Here is an 18,731-nt window from a genome sequence, read left to right on the forward strand (position 1 = left end):
GAGGAGACAAAGCATAGTGAATCTTAATTAGATCCACAAATCACAACGACGCAGCTTGAGTCCAGGTCTTAGTATAGTTCCATGACAAGGGCTTTAAAAATAAACATTTAGATCATACCCAATCACACAGTCATTTAAAGTTCCTATCCTCTATTTCATGTCGGTAATGTCTGTCTCCCTCCCCCTTCTCTCTCCCGCCAGGAATGACATGCCAGGCGCGCAGCTCCTACCTAGACTCAGAGGTCATGTGGGGGGAGCGCTTCACCCCTGTGCTCTCCCTAGAGGAGGGCTTCTACGAGGTGGACTATGAATCCTTCCACCACACCTACCCTACCCCGACCCCCACCTCCTCTGCCCGAGAGCTAGTCGAGCTGGCCAAGAAGGGAGAGGCTATCCCCCTACCTCCCCAGTCCCCACCTCCAGTCCTGGAGCCGCCCCCACCACATCCAGAGAAGGAGGAAGACAGTGGGGAGGAAGAGGTGGAGGCGATAGGGCATGGAGAGGGGGATAATGTTAGCAGTGGGGATGCTAACAGGATGGATGATGGGCATGAATGAGTGTGCATTGGTGAAAACACAGACCGTGTCATCGGATGATGCTGCTCACTGGTTTAAAACAAGCTCATACATGGAACAGAGGCTACAAGAGGCAAGATTTCAAAACCTCAACATCATGAAGTACTTGTGCAAGAAGTACTTGTGCAAGTGACTCAATGTCTCAAATGGCTTTGATATCAAACTTCATCAACTGATGAAGTGTCGAACATAAACTATGATATCCTATAGTTTTTGACTGCTTAATAGCAGGACCAAAAGTAAGTCTTCACTCTGACTCATAATTTCTTTAATACAGCATTTAGTGCCAATATTCTGATCTAAAACAACTTGGATAACTGGGTGAATATGATTTTAAAAGTTTCAAGTAATGGTATGTAAATGATTGACTACTTTGTACTAGACTAGAGCAATGTGTGTAAGAATGAAAGTGAAAGAGGATGAATTAAAGGAGGCCTGGCCAAATGCCCATCCATTTCAAGTATTTTGATACACACATTTTTCTTACATGTGTACATTTTCATGAATGAATATTTACCTTGTATTCAAATCTTAAATCACTAAGTATGAAAGGCCTTTGCCTTTGAATGAATTGTTAAAAGTTATGGTTTGGATTTCTTGCACCATTTTGTTGGCTTCACAAATGGTTCTGTTCAAGGCATTTTGGAAATGTTTGCTATTAGTGGGCATTGCCAACAACCTAATAAATAATTGAGCGCTTATCATGGAAATTGAAATGATTGAAGCCTTTTTTGTTTATTTTTTCATTTTACATATCGACACAGATAGGTTTTTAGAGGTTGATAGGTGTTTAGAGGAAGTTCTGCCATATTGAGTCTTACCTTGGTGAAGATTTCCCTCTACTGGCTGTAGAACGTCATGACAAGCACAACCTGGTCCTCTTGGGTCTCTCTCCAACTTCTTCCAAGCCTGATGAGAAAAATATGAAGGGAAGGAATAATCAGTCTAAATTGTTATGTAATCATATATGTCAGTCATTAATCATCAGACAAGGCGTAAAACCCCCAAACACAAGCATATTGTGATATTGTCAAGTATGGTGAAAGGTGTGTTTATCATAATGAAGCAGCAGGGGTCCCTTAAAACTGCACCCATTCTAATTGTAAACAAGGAATACTGCACTGCCACTGAAAGCAAAATTACATAATACCGTCAAATCACATAGAAATCAAATTATACATAAATCAAATCATACACAATCAAAGTCCTACATGTGATCGCTAAGGTGACAGGCATACTACATGTTATACAAATTGTTGTCATGTAGTCCAGGGCAGAGGTAGCTCTAGAAAACCCAAGGGACCATACCCAGCCCTCTTGGGTTCTCATTTGAACCATTGACCACATTGCGGTCAATGTGTACGAGGCGAAGCCGAGTGGCGTAGACCACCACAGCCATGATAATGCCATTTATTTGGATACATCCATAACAAGGAGCTAATGGTGTGCGATTTCACCTGACATAGAAAATGTGCTCTCTCATCAGGACACTGTTGTTCAGAGGAGCTAGCCAACAACACAGCTAACACAATCTCTTCAAACTGAAGCTGGACAGACTGCAACCGAGCTGCACTTCAGTTCGTTTGACCTGTTTTCTATTGATATTTATTTGTATACATCCATAAAACATTATGCTGATTCATGATTTCGACTGGCTGAGAAAAGCTGCCTGCCTGTCTCATCCCAACACGTTCATTACTGTGCATGCTACATCGAATGGGAATATTGAAACAATGTTGCAAATGTCAGACAGCAATGTTAATACAAATCTCTGCTGTTGAAAACTAAATGTTAGTCTAAAAGAAATGTGAGATAATGTCTAGATGCTTTTTATAGTGGAGAGTTTATAAATTGCCTGGCTGGGTTGATGAGACAGTGGATTGCGCAGTTAGAGAGAGGAACGGAGTAAATAGCCATTTTAAAGTCATAGATTTAGCTGGTGGTATTTGTGGAATAGACACCGGCTGGAATGAGGTTTTAACCAATCAGCATTCAGTATTAGACCCACCTATTGTATAACCTTTATTATAAACTAAGTGATTCGATCCCTGTGGTATACCACGGTCTGACAGTGTCACGACTTCCGCCGAAGTCGGTCCCTTTCCTTGTTCGGGCGGTCGCCGACGTCCACAGACCTTCTAGTCATCACATCATTTTTCAGTTTCCATTGGTTTTGTCTTTGTACCCACTTATATATATATATTTTGGTTTTATGAGCACTTAAACGACTCCGTTTATACCAAGTTCGTTTTCCTGCGCCTGACTTCCCTTCCACTGACATGCACCCATTACAGACAGCTGTGGTATACCACGGGTATGACCAAATATTTATTTTTACTGCGGGGGTGATAAATAAGTTGAGTGTTCAAGGTTTCCAAAACCGTATCAGAATCAAGGATCAGTTGTTTAAGGTAGAGCGTTTCACACTTTGATCAGTTCCCCTCAGCTAAATCAAAAGAACGATTCAATAACTCTAATGCATTGTAGTCAGAAGGGTAAAGCCGAGGATAGGCTCCTTCACACAGAGCTAAATCAGAAGCCAATGGCCTACGTGTAGTGTCTAAAAACGCATATAATCTTAAAGAGAAAATTCTGTTGGATCGTTAGAATTTACACTAAATGCAATTGAATATCCATGGAGAACAACTTTTCGATATCTTGTATGTTGTCACCATAGTCCCTATGGCAGGGGTCATCAACTACATTCAGCCGCGAGATGATTTGAGTGGATGGTCGCAAGAAGTTCAAACAATTATAGTATTTGACAAAAACATAATTTAAAATGATCACATTGTCACACAAAACGGCAGGTGTCACTGGCACAGGGAATTTTCAATATCAGTTGCTCCACAACACTTAACATCACCCCAGTAATCACTCTTTTCAAAGGTGCACTGCTCTGGAGAGCAAAGCAAGTCACAGATCTTGTCCCTAGTCACGTGATGCTCCCTCTGGATAGAAGAAATACAGAAAGTAATCAGAAGTCCACTTCGAGCTACCTTCACCAATTTAACAGTACCCAACCTATTTTCTACCCAGCCTGAGACAACTGTCAGCCAAAAGGCAGGGATCCACTTTCTCCAAAAATGTCTCTCCTTCTGGGCCCAAATCATCATTTGGATGACCATTGGGGTGAGACTCTGAGGTCTTCATCACACCTGCCACCACAGGTAATTCATCCTCACGCTCCTCAGGTTCAATTTCTGAGCCATCAGAGTCAGTCGAATAGGGTTTGTACTTGGCCCAATTCTTAATAACACACATCTTCCCACTACACTCGGCTCTTCTTCTTCCTCGCTGTACATAACCCTGTCTATATTTTCACCACGCACACTCTTGCCACGCTTTCTTTGCTTGCAGAGCATACACTGATGCCATTTCTCCAAAGCCCAACTTCTGTTCCTTAGCCCAAATTACTAGTCTGGCTATCTCTGGCTATCTCTGGCCTCTCCATGATTCCATTTCCAAACCTTCATTACATTGGGATAAAATCAGTAGTGGGGTGTGGGTAAAATCCCTGGGGAAGACCCATAAAAAAGGCATATTACATGTGTTGTGATAATTGCATTGTTTGCTCTATAACCAGCTAATTAATATGCCTTGTGACCAGTATATATAGGCCTAAAGGCAGAGACAATAAGAAGGCACAGTGGCTGAATAAATTAAACCACACATTTGTTTTATTACAAAACCGGAGAGCAACCTCTGCTCGGTGAAGTACACAAAGCACGTAACAGACAGTATGGTCATGCAAGTTAATGTTTACAACATTTTTGGACCACTAAACAACTATTGATTCAGAACCAAAGAGGGTTACTGCAAGTCACAAAGAAAACAGGAGCTGCCTCCACTATACCAGCACCATTTAAACTTAAACATTTCAAAATCATCAAATCACCTCTGCTTAGTCTAATAAAGTGACAACTAAAAGATACCAAAAACAATTTAATCCAAATCAACACAAGCTACATATGAATTGGCTGTCAATGGTTCTGATTTCTGTGTGCGTGTGTAGGTACAGTGCCTTGCGAAAGTAGTCGGCCCCCTTGAACTTTGCGACCTTTTGCCACATTTCAGGCTTCAAACATAAAGATATAAAACTGTATTTTTTTGTGAAGAATCAACAACAAGTGGGACACAATCATGAAGTGGAACGACATTTATTGGATATTTCAAACTTTTTTAACAAATTAAAAACTGAAAAATTGGGCGTGCAAAATTATTCAGCCCCTTTACTTTCAGTGCAGCAAACTCTCTCCAGAAGTTCAGTGAGGATCTCTGAATGATCCAATGTTGACCTAAAGGACTAATGATGATAAATACAATCCACCTGTGTTTAATCAAGTCTCCGTATAAATGCACCTGCACTGTGATAGTCTCAGAGGTCCGTTAAAAGCGCAGAGAGCATCATGAAGAACAAGGAATATTATTGTAATGTTCTGCCCCTAAACAAGTCCACATATGTTTTGTCCGGACCAGACCAAATCTGAAACAATCATAGATTCCTATGCTTCGCAAGTTTGGACATTACAGTACAGCAAACGAGAGCACACTAGAGTACAGCACAGTAGAGTTTGTGCTCTACTGTACTCTACTGTATTTCTAAAAACATGTTTTTGCTTTGTCATTATGGGGTATTGTGTGTAGATTGATGAGGGAAAAAATATTTAGTCAATTTTAGAATAAGGCTGTAACGTAATAAGGCTGTAATGTGGAAAAAGTCAAAAGGTCTGAATACTTTCCGAATGCACTGTATGCATTTCTGTATACATCTGTCCCTTCTTTGGGACAGAACAAACCTCCAAACGAGATTCAATGCCATACAACACTCCTTCTGTGGCCTCCAATTGCTATTAAATGCAAGTAATACTAAATGTATGCTCTTCAACCGATTGCTACCTGCACCCGCCCGACTAGCGTCACTACTCTGGATGGTTCTGACTTGGAATATGTGGACAACTACAAATACGTAGGTGTCTGGTTAGACTGTAAACTCTCCTTCCAGACTCACAGTAAGCATCTCCAATCCAAAATGAAATCTAGAATTGACTTCCTATTTCGCAACAAAGCCTCCTTCACTCATGTTGCCAAACATACCCTCGTAAAACTGACTATCCTACCGATCCTTGACTTTGGCGATGTCATTTACAAAATATCCTCCAACACTATACTCAGCAAACTGGATGTAGTCTTTCACAGTGCCATCCGTTTTGTCACCAAAGCTCCATATACTACCCACCACTGCGACCTGTATTCTCTCGTTGGCTGGTCCTCGCTACATATTCAATGCCAAACCCACTGGATCCAGGTCATCTATAAGTCTTTGCTAGGTAAAACTCTGCCTTATCTCAGATCACTGGTCACCATAGCAACACCCACCCGTAGCACGCGCTCCAGCAGGTATATCTCACTGGTCATCCCCAAAGCCAACACCTCCTTTGGAGGCCTTTCCTTCCAGTTCTCTGCTGTCAATGACTGGAATGAATTGCAAAGAAAAAGCACCACAGACTATCCAGGAGTTGGCGGATGCTTTAGTCCAGGTCTGGGAGGAGATCCCTCAGGAGATCATCTCAATAGGAGCATGCCCAGGTGTTGTAGGGAGGTCATACAGGCACGTGGAGGCCACACACACTACTGAGGCTCATTTTGACTTGTTTTAAGGACATTACATCAAAGTTGGATCAGCCTGTAGTGTGGTTTTCCACTTTAATTTTGAGTGTCACTCCAAATCCAGACCTCCATGGGTTGCTAAATTTGATTTCCATTGATAATTTTTGTGTGATTTTGTGTGATAATTTTTGTGTGACATTCAACTATGTAAAGAAAAAAATATTTAATAAGAATATTTCATTCATTCAGATCTAGGATGTGTTATTTTAGTGTTCCTTTATTTTTTTGAGCAGTGTATTTAGAAATCAAGTTATTACACAGGCAGAATCTATGGACAAACTTAAAGAAGATTTCCTTTTGAGGGGCGCAGGTAGCCTAGTGGTTAGAGCGCTTGGCCAGTAATCGGAAGGTTGCTGGATGGAATCCCCGAGCTGACAAGGTAAACATCTGTTGTTCTGCCCCTGAGCAAGACAGGTAACCCACTGTTCCCCGGGCGTCATGGATGTCGATTCGGAGGGGTTGGGTTAAATGCGGAAGACCCATTTCATTTGAAACCAATTTGTGTGGAGTGAGCCAAGCACGGGGCCAGTTTACATCAAACAATGAAGCCCAACAAAATATAGCAGAAGGAATAGAATTCCTGTAGAAAATATCCCTTAATAAATGAGTGCTGAATTTCTTATCTAGTAAACCTATGCCATTCACCTGGATATCACTTACAATAGATGTTCCAAAATATGCATTATTCTGAAGTAAAGATTTTATCCCACTTTTCCATATGAAGTTGTACAATAGCCTATCTAAGGTGGATTTGGGAAAAAAGATAGCCCCTCAGCTTTGGGTAGAAGCACTCTCCCCCGAAGATTTAAATCCCTCCCTAACCACGAGGAGAATTTATTTCTGATAGATTCAGTTACAGGATTCAAATGAAGTGTTTCTGATGTTTCACCTCTCCACCCCCCTCCAGGTGTCGCCCATCTTCTCCATTTCCCCCCGTGTATATATACCTGTGTTCTCTGTTGCTAGTTTGTTTTGTTCTTTATGTCTACCAGTTTTTTCCCCTTGCGCCTGTCTTTTTCTAGTTCCCGTTTTCCCCTATTTTGCCTGCTGTTCTGTACCTTGTCACACCACTCTGGATTATTGACCTCTGCCTGCCCTGACCTGAGACTGCCTACCTTTCTGTACCTCATGGACTCTGATCTGGATTACTGACCTCTGCCTCCCCTTGACCTGTCATTTTGCCTGATATTAAGATCCTTCACAGCCTTAAGATTTTTGGTGATCATTACACTGAGGTAGGTTATAGTTTATTTTTCAGAGATGTTAATCTGCTGGATTGACAGCTCCTTTCAGAACAAACATCTCACATTTGGAAAGATATAATACCAAACAACCTCTCTCTCTGTGAGCAAGACAAAGGAGCTGATTGTGGACGATAGGAAAAGGAGGGCCAAACAGGCCGCCTTTAATATCGACGGGACTGAAGTGGAGCGGGTCGAAAGTTCCTTGGCGTCCACATCACCAACAAACTATCATGCTCCAAACACACCAAGACAGTTGTGAAGAGGGCACGGCAACACTTTTTCCACCTCAGGAGACTGAAAAGATTTTGCATGGGTCCCCAGATCCACAAAAGGTTTTACAGCTGCACCATCGAGAGCATCCTGACCGGTTGCATCCCCGCCTGGTATGGCAACTGCTCGGCATCTGACCATAAGGCGCTACAGAGGGTAGTGTGTACGGCCCAGTACATCACTGGGGCCAAGCTTCCTGATATCCACCTATATACGAGGCGGTGTCAGAGGAAAGTGTAACGGATGTGAAACAGCTAGCTAGTCAGCGGTGGTGTGTGCTAAATTGCGTTTTAATCGGTGACGTCACTTGCTCTGAGACCTTGAAGTAGTGGTTCCCCTTGCTCTGCAAGGGCCACGGCTTTTGTGGAGCGATGGGTAACGATGCTTTGTGGGTGACTGTTATTGATGTGTGCAGAGTGACGTCACTTGCTCTGAGACCTTGAAGTAGTAGTTCCCCTTGCACGGCTTTTGTGGAGCGATGGGTAACGATGCTTCAAGGGTGACTGTTGTTGATGTGTGCAGAGGGTCCCTGGTTCGCGCCCGGGTATGGACGAGGGGACGGTCTAAAGTTATACTGTTACAAAGGCAAAAAATTGTCGGAACTAGAAGCACAAGCATTTCGCTACACTCGGATTAACATCTGCTAACCATGTGTATGTGACAAATAAAATTGTCAGACTCCAGTCACCCAAGTCATAGACTGTTCTCTCTGCTACCACACGGCAAGTGGAACCAGAGCGCCAAGTCCAGGACAAAAGACTCCGTAACAGCTTCTTCCCCCAAGCCACAAAACTGCTGAACAACTAATCAAATGGCCACCCGGACTATTTACATTTTAAAGAACTGCTTCACAATATAATCTAGTTTGTGACACATTTTTTCCCAAAAAAGTGAGGTGTCATGTGCCAGTTGGGAATATCTTGATCTCTGGCCTAGAATGTCATTCCTTCAAATTGACTTTGATAAACTAAAGAGCATAATGTTTGAGATACTAACAAAAAAGGTGAGATTGGACAACTTTGTATTCCTTTGTAAATGTTAAAACCTTAGTGCACTCTCCTCAAACTATAGCATGGTATTCTTTCACTGTAATAGTTACTGTAAATTGGACAGTGCCGTTAGATTAACAAGAATTTAAGCTTTCTGCCAATATCAGATATGTCTGTCCTGGGAAATGTTCTTGTTACTTACACCTCATGCTAATCGCATTAGCCTACGTTAGCTCAACCGTCCGGCAGGGGACCCACCAATCCTGAAGGTTTACCTTGATGATGTTCCATGACAGTTTGATACAGCTATTGCCACCATTATAAAGTTATAATAGCATCAACAAAAAAATTACCAAACTTAATGCTTAAGATAATCAAAGATAAAATTGTGACTTACGGTATCAAATGCTTTCAGACAATCCAACAGGGAAGTCATCCACTAGATCACAGTACTCAACCAAATCTAACACCAGCCTCAGATTATTAGATATATGGGGCCCTTTCATAAACCCTGATTGACATTCAGCAAACACGATTTTAACATTTTCGCAAAGATTGAGGCTATACTTTTGTATTCGTTATCTAGGAGTGTGATTGGACACCAATAATTAAGAGATCCTTGTGTGGTTTAGGTATAAGACTAATAACCCATTGCTTCAGAGGCAGGTTTATAACCTCATTGTTCAAGTAAAAATGGTGCTATTTTGTCAGAGAAAGTTTTGTAAAATTCAGAGGTTAATCCATCTCAATCTGGAGATTTTTTAATTGAGCAACCCCATATTGGATGTCCATAATGGATAAATCTTGACATCAAGACCGATTGGATTCTTCACTGAGTTAACATTCTCTATAAAATCAAGGAGATCCTTAGTCACTCAAACTGTTCCCTCTCCTCTTTTCCAAATGAAAGTATCTGCTGTTCTTTTCAAGCCATTATTTTCTGGATCTTATAGAGGCTCCTCTAGCTTTTTCCTCATAAAATATATCTAGTTGATTCTGTAAATCATTCAATTTAGCTTTCTAATTAAGATCAAGCTTCTTAGAGAGCTCAGCTACCTCACATCTTCTTAAACCAAGCCGTTTCCCTTAAGTAGTACAGGCTGAGCAGATTTTAAATTTAAGCAGTTCCCAATCGAGTATTTCGTATCATCATTACTGCACATTCTTAGTCAGCCATATGACAGTCATATGACTTTATGATCCGTCAGGCAGTATTTTTGTATTTTTTAAACTCTGGTCTTGGGCTCAAGACTAGAAAGTCCGTAATTATTGACACCCTTGAAAAAGATGAGCGTCCAGACCGTGATGTATCATGGGAAGGAGGAGTCTGATGACGCATGGCCACATTGCTAGGTAGTGTGTGCTGCGTGTTCAGAAGAGGAAGATAGAGAAGACCGAGCAAAACAATTTCGAGCTGTTTTAGATTGAGAGCACAGCAATTTACCAAATATGACACCAGGTAAGTTTATTTGACCAATTGAGTAGACGGGGATACATAATGTTAATACCCGTAAGTCTTACTATTGTGAAGGCCAAATTGTATTGTGAAGTTTCATCTTCCGGCCTGGTGTTGCGAGCAGTAACGTTAGCCATGATTTCTCTCACACAACTTGGACAAGTAAATAGTGCATGTAGCTAACTATACAGTTACACATACGACGTGTTTGTGTTCAATTTCATTATTGATCGTCAATATTAAAGTGTTTGGACTGTCTTTGCTGCTTCTGTGATTTAATGCACATTTTTCGCAATGGTGCAGCCCGCATGGCACAAACTAAACACGTGTTCATACGCACTAACGTTAGTTAATTAGCTTTCAAGCAATCTATGTGGTTATTGTTCGCACACAACACACCTATTCTTATTATTTTGCCTGAACGTGATTTTGATTTGAGTGCCTAGGCAAATATCGGTCAAACGTTATTGGCACATGTGCTCGCAACATGCTAGCATTGGAAACCAGGTCACTAACTAGCCCATTGCATTATCTATATTCATTGCCGGCCGTGTCATGCTGTTTACCCATTATCTTTGGTTTACCACTCAAGCTCAAATGCAGTCTTCTGGTTTGCTGGCAAACTTAACTCCAAGTTCTTTTAGGGTATCAATTCCACCATGCATTAGTTGTTGGCATCTATGATTCTAGAAGTAATCTATACTATAACATGTACCATCAATCTGAAGCATCTCATTCGTTTGTTGCGCCATGTCATGTGCCATACATTTGAAGGTTAATCAAAAAAAAATTCATTCTTTAAGGATTCAGCCCCCGGGGTGGTGATCGAGGAGGCAGAGGAGGCTTCCGGGGAAGAGGGAGCTTTGGAGACAGAGGTGGTGGACGGGGGGGTTTTGGAGATAGAGGTGGACGAGGAGGATTCAGAGGCAGAGGTGGTGGTGGTAAGTCAAACATAGCTAGATTTGATTTGACATGTTTTAGGTTATACGTACATGCCTGTTCCGTCTTGTGTAAGTTTACCTGTCTGATGAGCATTATCACATATTTGAGGTCACAAGACAACCTAATGTGACTTAACACATCAAGTTTTGTGCAATTGCCATGGATGAAAGTTGTTTACTGCACGTGGTTAATTTGTGCACGAACTGGACATTACTTGTTATTTCCCTGTTACAGGAGGTGGATTTAGGTCTCCAAGCGGCGAGGGTGGCTTCAGAGGCCGTGGAGGTGGCCGTGGCACCCCCAGGGGTAGAGGTGGACGTGGCGGCTTCGGGGCTGGCAGGAAAGTCACTGTGGAGCCTCATAGACATGAAGGTGAGTGGAAAAATTGGAGCTGTGCAATACAAGCTGTCTCCAGCAGAGGCCTGTAGTTGCACTATTGTTTGTGTTCAGCAGCAGCAGCCACTCTGTGCAAAATGTTTCTTCTGAACTGTAAACTTCCCAATATATTGGAGTGTTGTAATATCATACGTCTCCATTTTTCCGCCCTCAGGAGTGTTCATCTGCCGTGGTAAGGAAGATGCCCTGGTGACAAAGAACATGGTGATTGGGGAGTCCGTGTATGGTGAAAAAAGGATGAATGTCGAGGAAGGAGAAACTAAGATTGAGTACAGAGCGTGGAACCCTTTCCGGTCAAAGCTGGCAGCAGCCATCTTGGGAGGAGTTGATCAGATCCACATCAAACCTGGCTCGAAGGTCATGTACCTGGGTGCCGCATCAGGGACAACAGTGTCCCATGTGTCAGACATCGTTGGACCTGTGAGTATATTTCCCCCCCCCCACATAATCAGAACTGTCATTGGTTTAGTTGGGCTACTCGATAATGGTCTTGTTTAGAACAATTAACTTCTATCACAATGAAGTGTGGTCCTTCACCCCTGTACATGTAATGAGACTTTTCCTCTGTTTTGCAGGAGGGTCTTGTGTATGCTGTGGAGTTCTCTCACAGGTCAGGACGTGATCTGCTCAATGTTGCCAAAAAGAGAACCAACATCATTCCCATCATTGAGGATGCCCGGCATCCACACAAATACCGCATGCTTGTTGGTAAGTCATCAAAATCATACACTGATGCGAAAATACTGGAAGTTTATGTATATTTTACAAGCTCTGGCTGTACCCTTTTTGTGCAGGCATGGTAGATGTCATCTTCGCTGATGTGGCCCAGCCTGATCAGACCAGAATTGTTGCACTCAATGCTCACAATTTCCTTAAGAACGGAGGTCACTTTGTCATCTCAATCAAGGTAAAACATTGAGACTGTTCAAAAACGGTGTTAATTCAGAGTTAGTGGTGCCATCTTCTGGAATACTATTCTTAAGCAGGCAAACTAAGATATTAGACGTTGAACATTTTGCATTGAACTGCAAAGCTTTTGATTTTAGAAGCAACCTAGATTGCTGTTACTGGGGGCCAGTGCCTCAGTTGCAGTGGGGTTAAAGTACGTTTGTCTCGTCTCCCTCCAGGCAAACTGCATTGATTCAACGGCAGCACCGGAGGCTGTGTTTGCTGCGGAGGTGAAGAAGATGGGCTCAGAAAACATGAAGCCCCAGGAGCAGCTGACATTGGAACCTTATGAGAGAGATCACGCCATCGTAGTAGGAATCTACAGGTGAGGAAATGCTTGTTTCTAAATATACACAGGTCACGTTAATGAAATAACGCGTAACAAGTAGCTTGCTGCGTTTTGTAAATACTGCTTATTGCAATTTTCTGCTCAGACTAATTTTGTTTCAGTTGCACTTTTCCACTCGGGATGGCATATTCAGACAGCGTTCTGGCTGATGTGTAGCTACTTTTCTGCGGTACTTTTCTTGGCGTAACCTACCTTTCTCTGGTAAAATGCAAGATAAACGTCAAGCAAAACATTAGGAAATGTAGCTGGCTAAGTTATTTCTATGATAAACATAGCCAAAAATACCTTGCCTTTTCATTGTAAGCACATTTACTTGTGTGACTGCTAGCCAAATAGCATTGCACTTCTGTTGTCTGATAAATTAAGCTATTTTGTGCCGAGTGTGTTGCTTTAATATATTTTCTGTGATGGAAAACTATAGTTGCATGCCCCTAGTCACTATTGAAGCAACAAACAAAACTCACTAAATTTAAAATGCAGATATTTGTATATGGTCTGCATTTTGATAATTCTGAATTCTGACATGACCAACATGTGGAATGTATTTTGTCGTTATAGTATGAATTCATCAAATATTCCTTCCTACAGACCTGCTCCCAAGAATAAGAAGTGAACTGGCCCTTAGCAGCTGTGGCATAGTGACTTTTTCTGTGGATCCACCTCTGCCATGGGGGGTGCTCAGCACTGGGATTTAGCAAGGCACTGATTGGACCCCCACATGCTTACACCCATATCCAAACTGACCATTTTAGTATTCCTGTCTCCAGAGCTTGGACGGTTTAGAAGTACATACGTTTTTTGGGGGGGTCTGGGGAGAGGGTGTCGGGGTGGAATTCACGTCGCTAATTAACTCTGTAGTGCCATGTAAAGTAGTGTACAGAGGGAAAGCCTGATATATTGATTTTAAAACTTTGTTTGTTTATTCATGTTCATTTGAAATCTAATGCTTTTAAAGAACTGTTTCAGTTTATCATTGAGGTCAAATAATTATTTTCCCCGTGATGTTAAAACAAGACTGGCTTACACCTATGTATGTTTCACTTTGACCTAAATGTGATTTTGTACCTTGAGTTTTTTATTAAAACAGTATGTGATTGTATCTTTATTTAGTTCTGCGCTTTTAAGACATAGTCAGAGGAACAATATGTTTTCATGACATAAGTAATGGTCACTGAGAACTATACTGAACAGAAATCTAAGCACAAGTTGAGGGAGTGTGCAATTGGCATGCTGACTGCAGGAATGTCCACCAGCTCTTGCCAGGGTATTGTCATTCTCTACCATAAACTGACTTAATGTTTTAGAGAATTGAGCAAGTATGTCCGGTCTCACAACTGTAGACCACGTGTACCCAGGACCTCTACACCTGGCTTCCTCACCTGCGGGATCAGCTGAGGAGCATAGCTGTCTGTAATAAAGCCCCTTTGTTGGGGAAACATGTTCTGATTGGCTGGGCCTGGCTCTCTAATGAGTGGGCCTAAACCCAACTAACTCACTAAAATTGACTAGCGTTTATTTTTGTTCAGTGTAGTTTGATATGGGTAAACTTCATGCGAATGCGTTTCTGAATAATATCAACTGTATTCGCCGTTACCAAATGTCGGTTTCTAACTGCTATAGTAGTACTTAAAACGGAACCGACACGCCGATTGTCAGCTCGTGCGACAAAATACAATTTTCATCCCAGTGGTGACCGCCGCCATTTTGAGTGAGTGAATGACCATACAGATTGGTCAATGGTTTTCGTCAACGCGCGAAAGAGGCGGGTAATTTGAACATGATTGGCGGTTAGCCGATGCGATATGATTAACTGATAACTAGTTAGGTGCCGATAGTTCATCGGAAAATTTGGTAGCGTTATACTGTCATGCGAGTTAAGCAACATGTTTGAATTAGGTGCTATTTCTAATTTACCTATATTAAGAGCATATGTAACGGCATGTCCGTGAATCTAAATGTATTCATTTAGCTTGTTACGGTGCTAACCGTATTGGTGGTAACGTCAAGGTTGGCTGTTGTTCAGGAGACATGCACGAGCTTGCTAGCTATGTTACGGCTAGCTAGCAACGTTGGCTTGGTTAACTACCTTAGCTAACTTACCCTTTAAACCCAGTTTAAATGCCGAGGTAGTTTGTATAAAAATGTATTACCGCTGCGTTAGATTATGAACAGGCTTTCCATGTGATGTTTAAATTCGCACCAAGGGTAGTAGATCGTTTGACTGTCGCAGGTTTGTTTTGGCGGCCATTTTGTAGGGGGAATGCAACTCAAACAGGCGGGAACGAGCTTCGTGTCGAGGGCGCGCTTTTCGTGCAGACCCTCATCTAAGCGATAGCTAGTGCAGTCTGGTGTGATCGAGATTAACGGCCAGAGAGGGGGGGTCCCTTGCGAATGCACATCGCTAGTTATAGCGGTGCACCGGAAATACCCCAAATTTATTTTAATCGTTTATTTTTTTATTTAAACACTCATCCCCTCCATCTTTCCGTTCACCACAACATGCAACACGTAGTTGGATATTAGTAGTAACTGTTACAGTGAAAGCTAGTTAGTTAGCCAGCTAACGTTAGCTAGCCTCCCAGACTCAGCAGCTACGATAAACCCAACGTTGCCAGTTTGCTACATGGTTTCCTGAGTGAAAATAGAGGCCACGAAAGAATCAACCATCAACGGCGAGATACGGTCTATTTTGGATGACAACCTAGCCATTGCCATGATACCCTAAGCGGTACCACATATGTTACCTGTGAACTGTTCAATTAGCTAGCTTGCACTGCGCCGGGCGGACGGTGCCGAACCTCCGAGTTCATCCTGCGCTCTTGCTGGACTGCGCTTTGGAGACTAACCTCACTGAAGACCCGTGTTTTGACGGGGATTTATTGCAAAAACGACACTACCCTCTCGTTATTAGGATATCTCACCCATCAGAGGGGTGACAGTTTGGGGGTGGGGGGGGAATTGGTTTGCCGGTTGTTATTTTGCCCGGTACCTGTGGTGGAGGCTAGGACGGAGGGAGAGAGGGAATGCTGATAATGGCTGCTCCGGGAAGCTGGAAACGAACCGCCGCCTGAGGTAAGAGATAAGCTTGGTTTATTCACTCACTGGGTTTTAACTCATTTGTTGTGAAGATGCCGTTTTTGTCATCAGTCGATATGTGTTTGAAGAAGACCATGATGATAAATTGACATCCATACAAACAGCACCTTCTGTACCCTCCCATGTCCTCCAACCTCAGCATCAATATGCCATTTTCAATCACAATGGTGCTAGTTAATTGTACAGGACATTCACTTGGCTTGTAACATTATTTATCGATTCGTACACGTTGTGGACAATTTAGCTAGTAGCTACATTTTCCCCGTAGTGATGCCTTGCAATGTAGATCATCAACGTTGGTTGTGATTCGCCATGATGTAAAACTGCGATAGACAGCTACAATGTATCCGAGGCTAGTTCAGACTATCCTTTAACATCTTTTAGAAATCACATTCTCAGTTGCAATGTAGGAATGACGTAGGATTATCAGAAGTCACCCTGCCCAGTAGTCTCAATATTAGTATGGGCAGTGTTGGCCATGTAAGCTGTCGATGAGCATGCCTCATCATGGATTTATTACGATTTGATGTATGACTGGGATATCCTCCCTTTTCAATGCATCACACAGCCACTGTTCCTACTCGTGGTAAAATTGAGAAATGATGGATGCCATATTCTAAATCACTCCGGCCTAATTTTATCTGCAGTGTTTTCTTTTAACTAGCCAATGCAAATATTTTGAAGAGAATGCCCAAAAGCCACTGCATCGCTGCATTTTAGAATTCACAGCAAGACAGTGAGGAAGGGTAATTGTAATCTCTGATGAAGGCTGTGGATGGTGATTCAAGAAAAAACAATACATTAAAGAATGTCATAATTATATATGTTTCGATTTCGGTATGAAGGATGACATTACAACCCTTGGATCTTCATATGTTCACACGTGTGTGAATTGGGAGTGACATGCAGTTTCTGATGAAATTGCCACCGAAGACTATGAAAAGCAGTCTGTTATAGTGCATTTGTTGGAGTATATTTTCCATTTTGAATAACCTTTGTCGCAAAGTCATACCCTGGATAAATCTCAGTGCCTACACCCTTGATTTCCATGTAGCATTATGAGCAAGCCCTTGCTGTGGTGCTGAAGTAGAAATGCCGGTTCAAAATGGATTCACTTTCCCCTGTCCTTACCATGTTGTCTTCATTCTCTTACTGTTACCACTGTACCGAAGTGAAACAGTTATTACACGTTAATGCATATGTCGTTAAGATTTGTACGCCATTAGAATTTGATGTATTTTGATCTTAATGAATGTATCCCTCATCCACGTCCATCATGTTTGTTAACCCTAACCAGAAAAATCATTCCCTCGTTAGTTTTTAGGTGAAAGGTTGGGTGCAGTTTGACATTGTCTCTAAGCTACTGAGTCATGATTCTTTCTTGTAGTTTTGCATGTCCTCATACATTTGGAGCATTAAAATGGATGATTCTCAGTAAATGCTGTATTTCCAAGTTGCATGGATGATTTCCATTTATCATTCTGAACCACATTATGAGCATTTGATTGCATGTGACAATGACACATTTAATTGGTCAAAAGCTTTGCTGAATACACAGTTGTGATACATTCTCTTACCAAGATATTGAAATACCAATTTGAGTGTGCATTACATCCCTCCATACCATAGCTTCATGTTGTAGGCCTGTACACCCCCCTCTCTAGTTCTCTTTCCCTCTCAATTTGGGGTGAGAGAAAAGCTCTGTTCAAGATTTATTTTGGTACCGGTAGCAGAGTGACACGCTGTTGTGAATGGACTGACTGACTGACTAACTTCATTGTATCGAACCTTGACATAACTGAAGTGCAGCAAGTTGGTGTTGACTGGTCACCAAAATACTGACTGTGTGAAGAGGTGCTGTTTTATGTGTCAGTCAAGCTGAGTGTTTGTGGGAGTGAGATTCCGGGATTATGAGATGCTCGCCTACAAGGATGACTTTCCGGTCATGTTGCAAATATGTATTAGAGCTCATGAGCACTTGGTCCAGTCAAAGGGCATGCCGCTGTTTTACCGGTGAGCATGTGTGTGAAGTTTGTGCTGGCATTTGCAGGTGCAAGTCAGTGAGTGTGCGTGTCTTGAAGCCTAGTAGGGATCATTATGATGGTGGTTGTCTGTCATTTGGACTCTTACTTGAATCTAGTAACTTTAACCTAGGTGGTAGCTTGGCCCCCCACTCCCTTCCCATGCTCTTTTTCTGGTGACCCTGGCACTGGTGAGGTAACCTATCGCTTATTTGTCTTTGGAGAGACCACTTGAGGGGGCCTTCCCCATTCATCTATTGATTTACACCTGAGTTTGATAGCTTAGGGAGGGGAAGCAGGGGATACCCACTCGCACACAAGTTCATAGTTCCCCACCTCCCACGCCTAGCGTTTACACGGTGGAAAACTTGATTTACAGCGTAAGCAGTGTCTTGCCTGTTACAGAGAAGGCAGAGTCCATAGCCCACGGTTTTCGAGGCAGTCCTCTTTGAGCACATGCCCTTAAAGTGTGTTAGAGTGGGACTGGAAGGAAACAGGTTCAGTGAGTTTACTCTAGAGTGAAAGTTTGCTCGTGGGCTTTAGTAGGGCCTGGAACGCTACTCGGACCGGGGTTGATTGAACTGCAGCCTGTCAGTCCCTTATTAAACCTGCCCAACACGCCTTTCCCCCTCCCTATTCTATTCCTGTCCAGCAGTCCCAATGTGACTTTGTCCTCAGTGTCTCTATCTCTCTCTGAGAGGACAACCCCACCCCACTTCTCAGCCCTCTAAAAGTACATTTGATTTTGATCTGGCTCTGAATGAACCCATTTCCT

The 18,731-nt window shown here is 42.4% G+C and overlaps 3 protein-coding genes across 4 annotated transcripts in view; all 3 read left to right on the top strand.

Annotated features, from left to right (window-relative positions):
* LOC109907412 (G protein-activated inward rectifier potassium channel 4) overlaps positions 1–1,294 on the top strand; it is a 28,057-nt gene extending 26,763 nt beyond the window's left edge. The window contains exon 5 of the mRNA XM_020505359.2: positions 202–1,294. Coding sequence (XP_020360948.1) covers positions 202–557 — 356 coding nt within the window. The 3' untranslated portion in view covers positions 558–1,294. The remainder of the gene's footprint in view (positions 1–201) is intronic.
* Positions 1,295–10,027: 8,733 nt separating this feature from the next.
* Positions 10,028–13,938, top strand: fbl (fibrillarin). Its single transcript, XM_020505390.2, has 8 exons — positions 10,028–10,207; positions 11,008–11,145; positions 11,381–11,518; positions 11,697–11,962; positions 12,118–12,250; positions 12,337–12,449; positions 12,670–12,815; positions 13,428–13,938. Exons 1-8 carry the CDS (start codon positions 10,198–10,200, stop codon positions 13,450–13,452), a joined length of 969 nt encoding a protein of 322 aa, XP_020360979.1. The 5' UTR covers positions 10,028–10,197; the 3' UTR covers positions 13,453–13,938.
* A 1,216-nt stretch (positions 13,939–15,154) lies between these two features.
* LOC109907434 (dual specificity tyrosine-phosphorylation-regulated kinase 1B) overlaps positions 15,155–18,731 on the top strand; it is a 74,810-nt gene continuing 71,233 nt past the window's right edge. The window contains exon 1 of one of the 2 annotated variants that reach the window (XM_031787230.1): positions 15,155–15,911. The gene's annotated coding sequence lies outside the window, so the exon portion shown is untranslated. The remainder of the gene's footprint in view (positions 15,912–18,731) is intronic. The other variant, XM_031787235.1, reaches the window with a different exon arrangement.

The sequence above is a fragment of the Oncorhynchus kisutch genome, linkage group LG2, assembly GCF_002021735.2.
Source record: "Oncorhynchus kisutch isolate 150728-3 linkage group LG2, Okis_V2, whole genome shotgun sequence".
NCBI classification, from domain to species: Eukaryota; Metazoa; Chordata; class Actinopteri; order Salmoniformes; family Salmonidae; genus Oncorhynchus; species Oncorhynchus kisutch.

Excerpts from the sequence above, each read along its gene's own strand:
- fbl (XM_020505390.2), top strand. Across the intron at positions 11,519-11,696 it reads GGAGCCTCATAGACATGAAG|GAGTGTTCATCTGCCGTGGT; the intron begins GTGAGTGGAAAA and ends TTCCGCCCTCAG. Across the intron at positions 12,251-12,336 it reads CAAATACCGCATGCTTGTTG|GCATGGTAGATGTCATCTTC; the intron begins GTAAGTCATCAA and ends CTTTTTGTGCAG.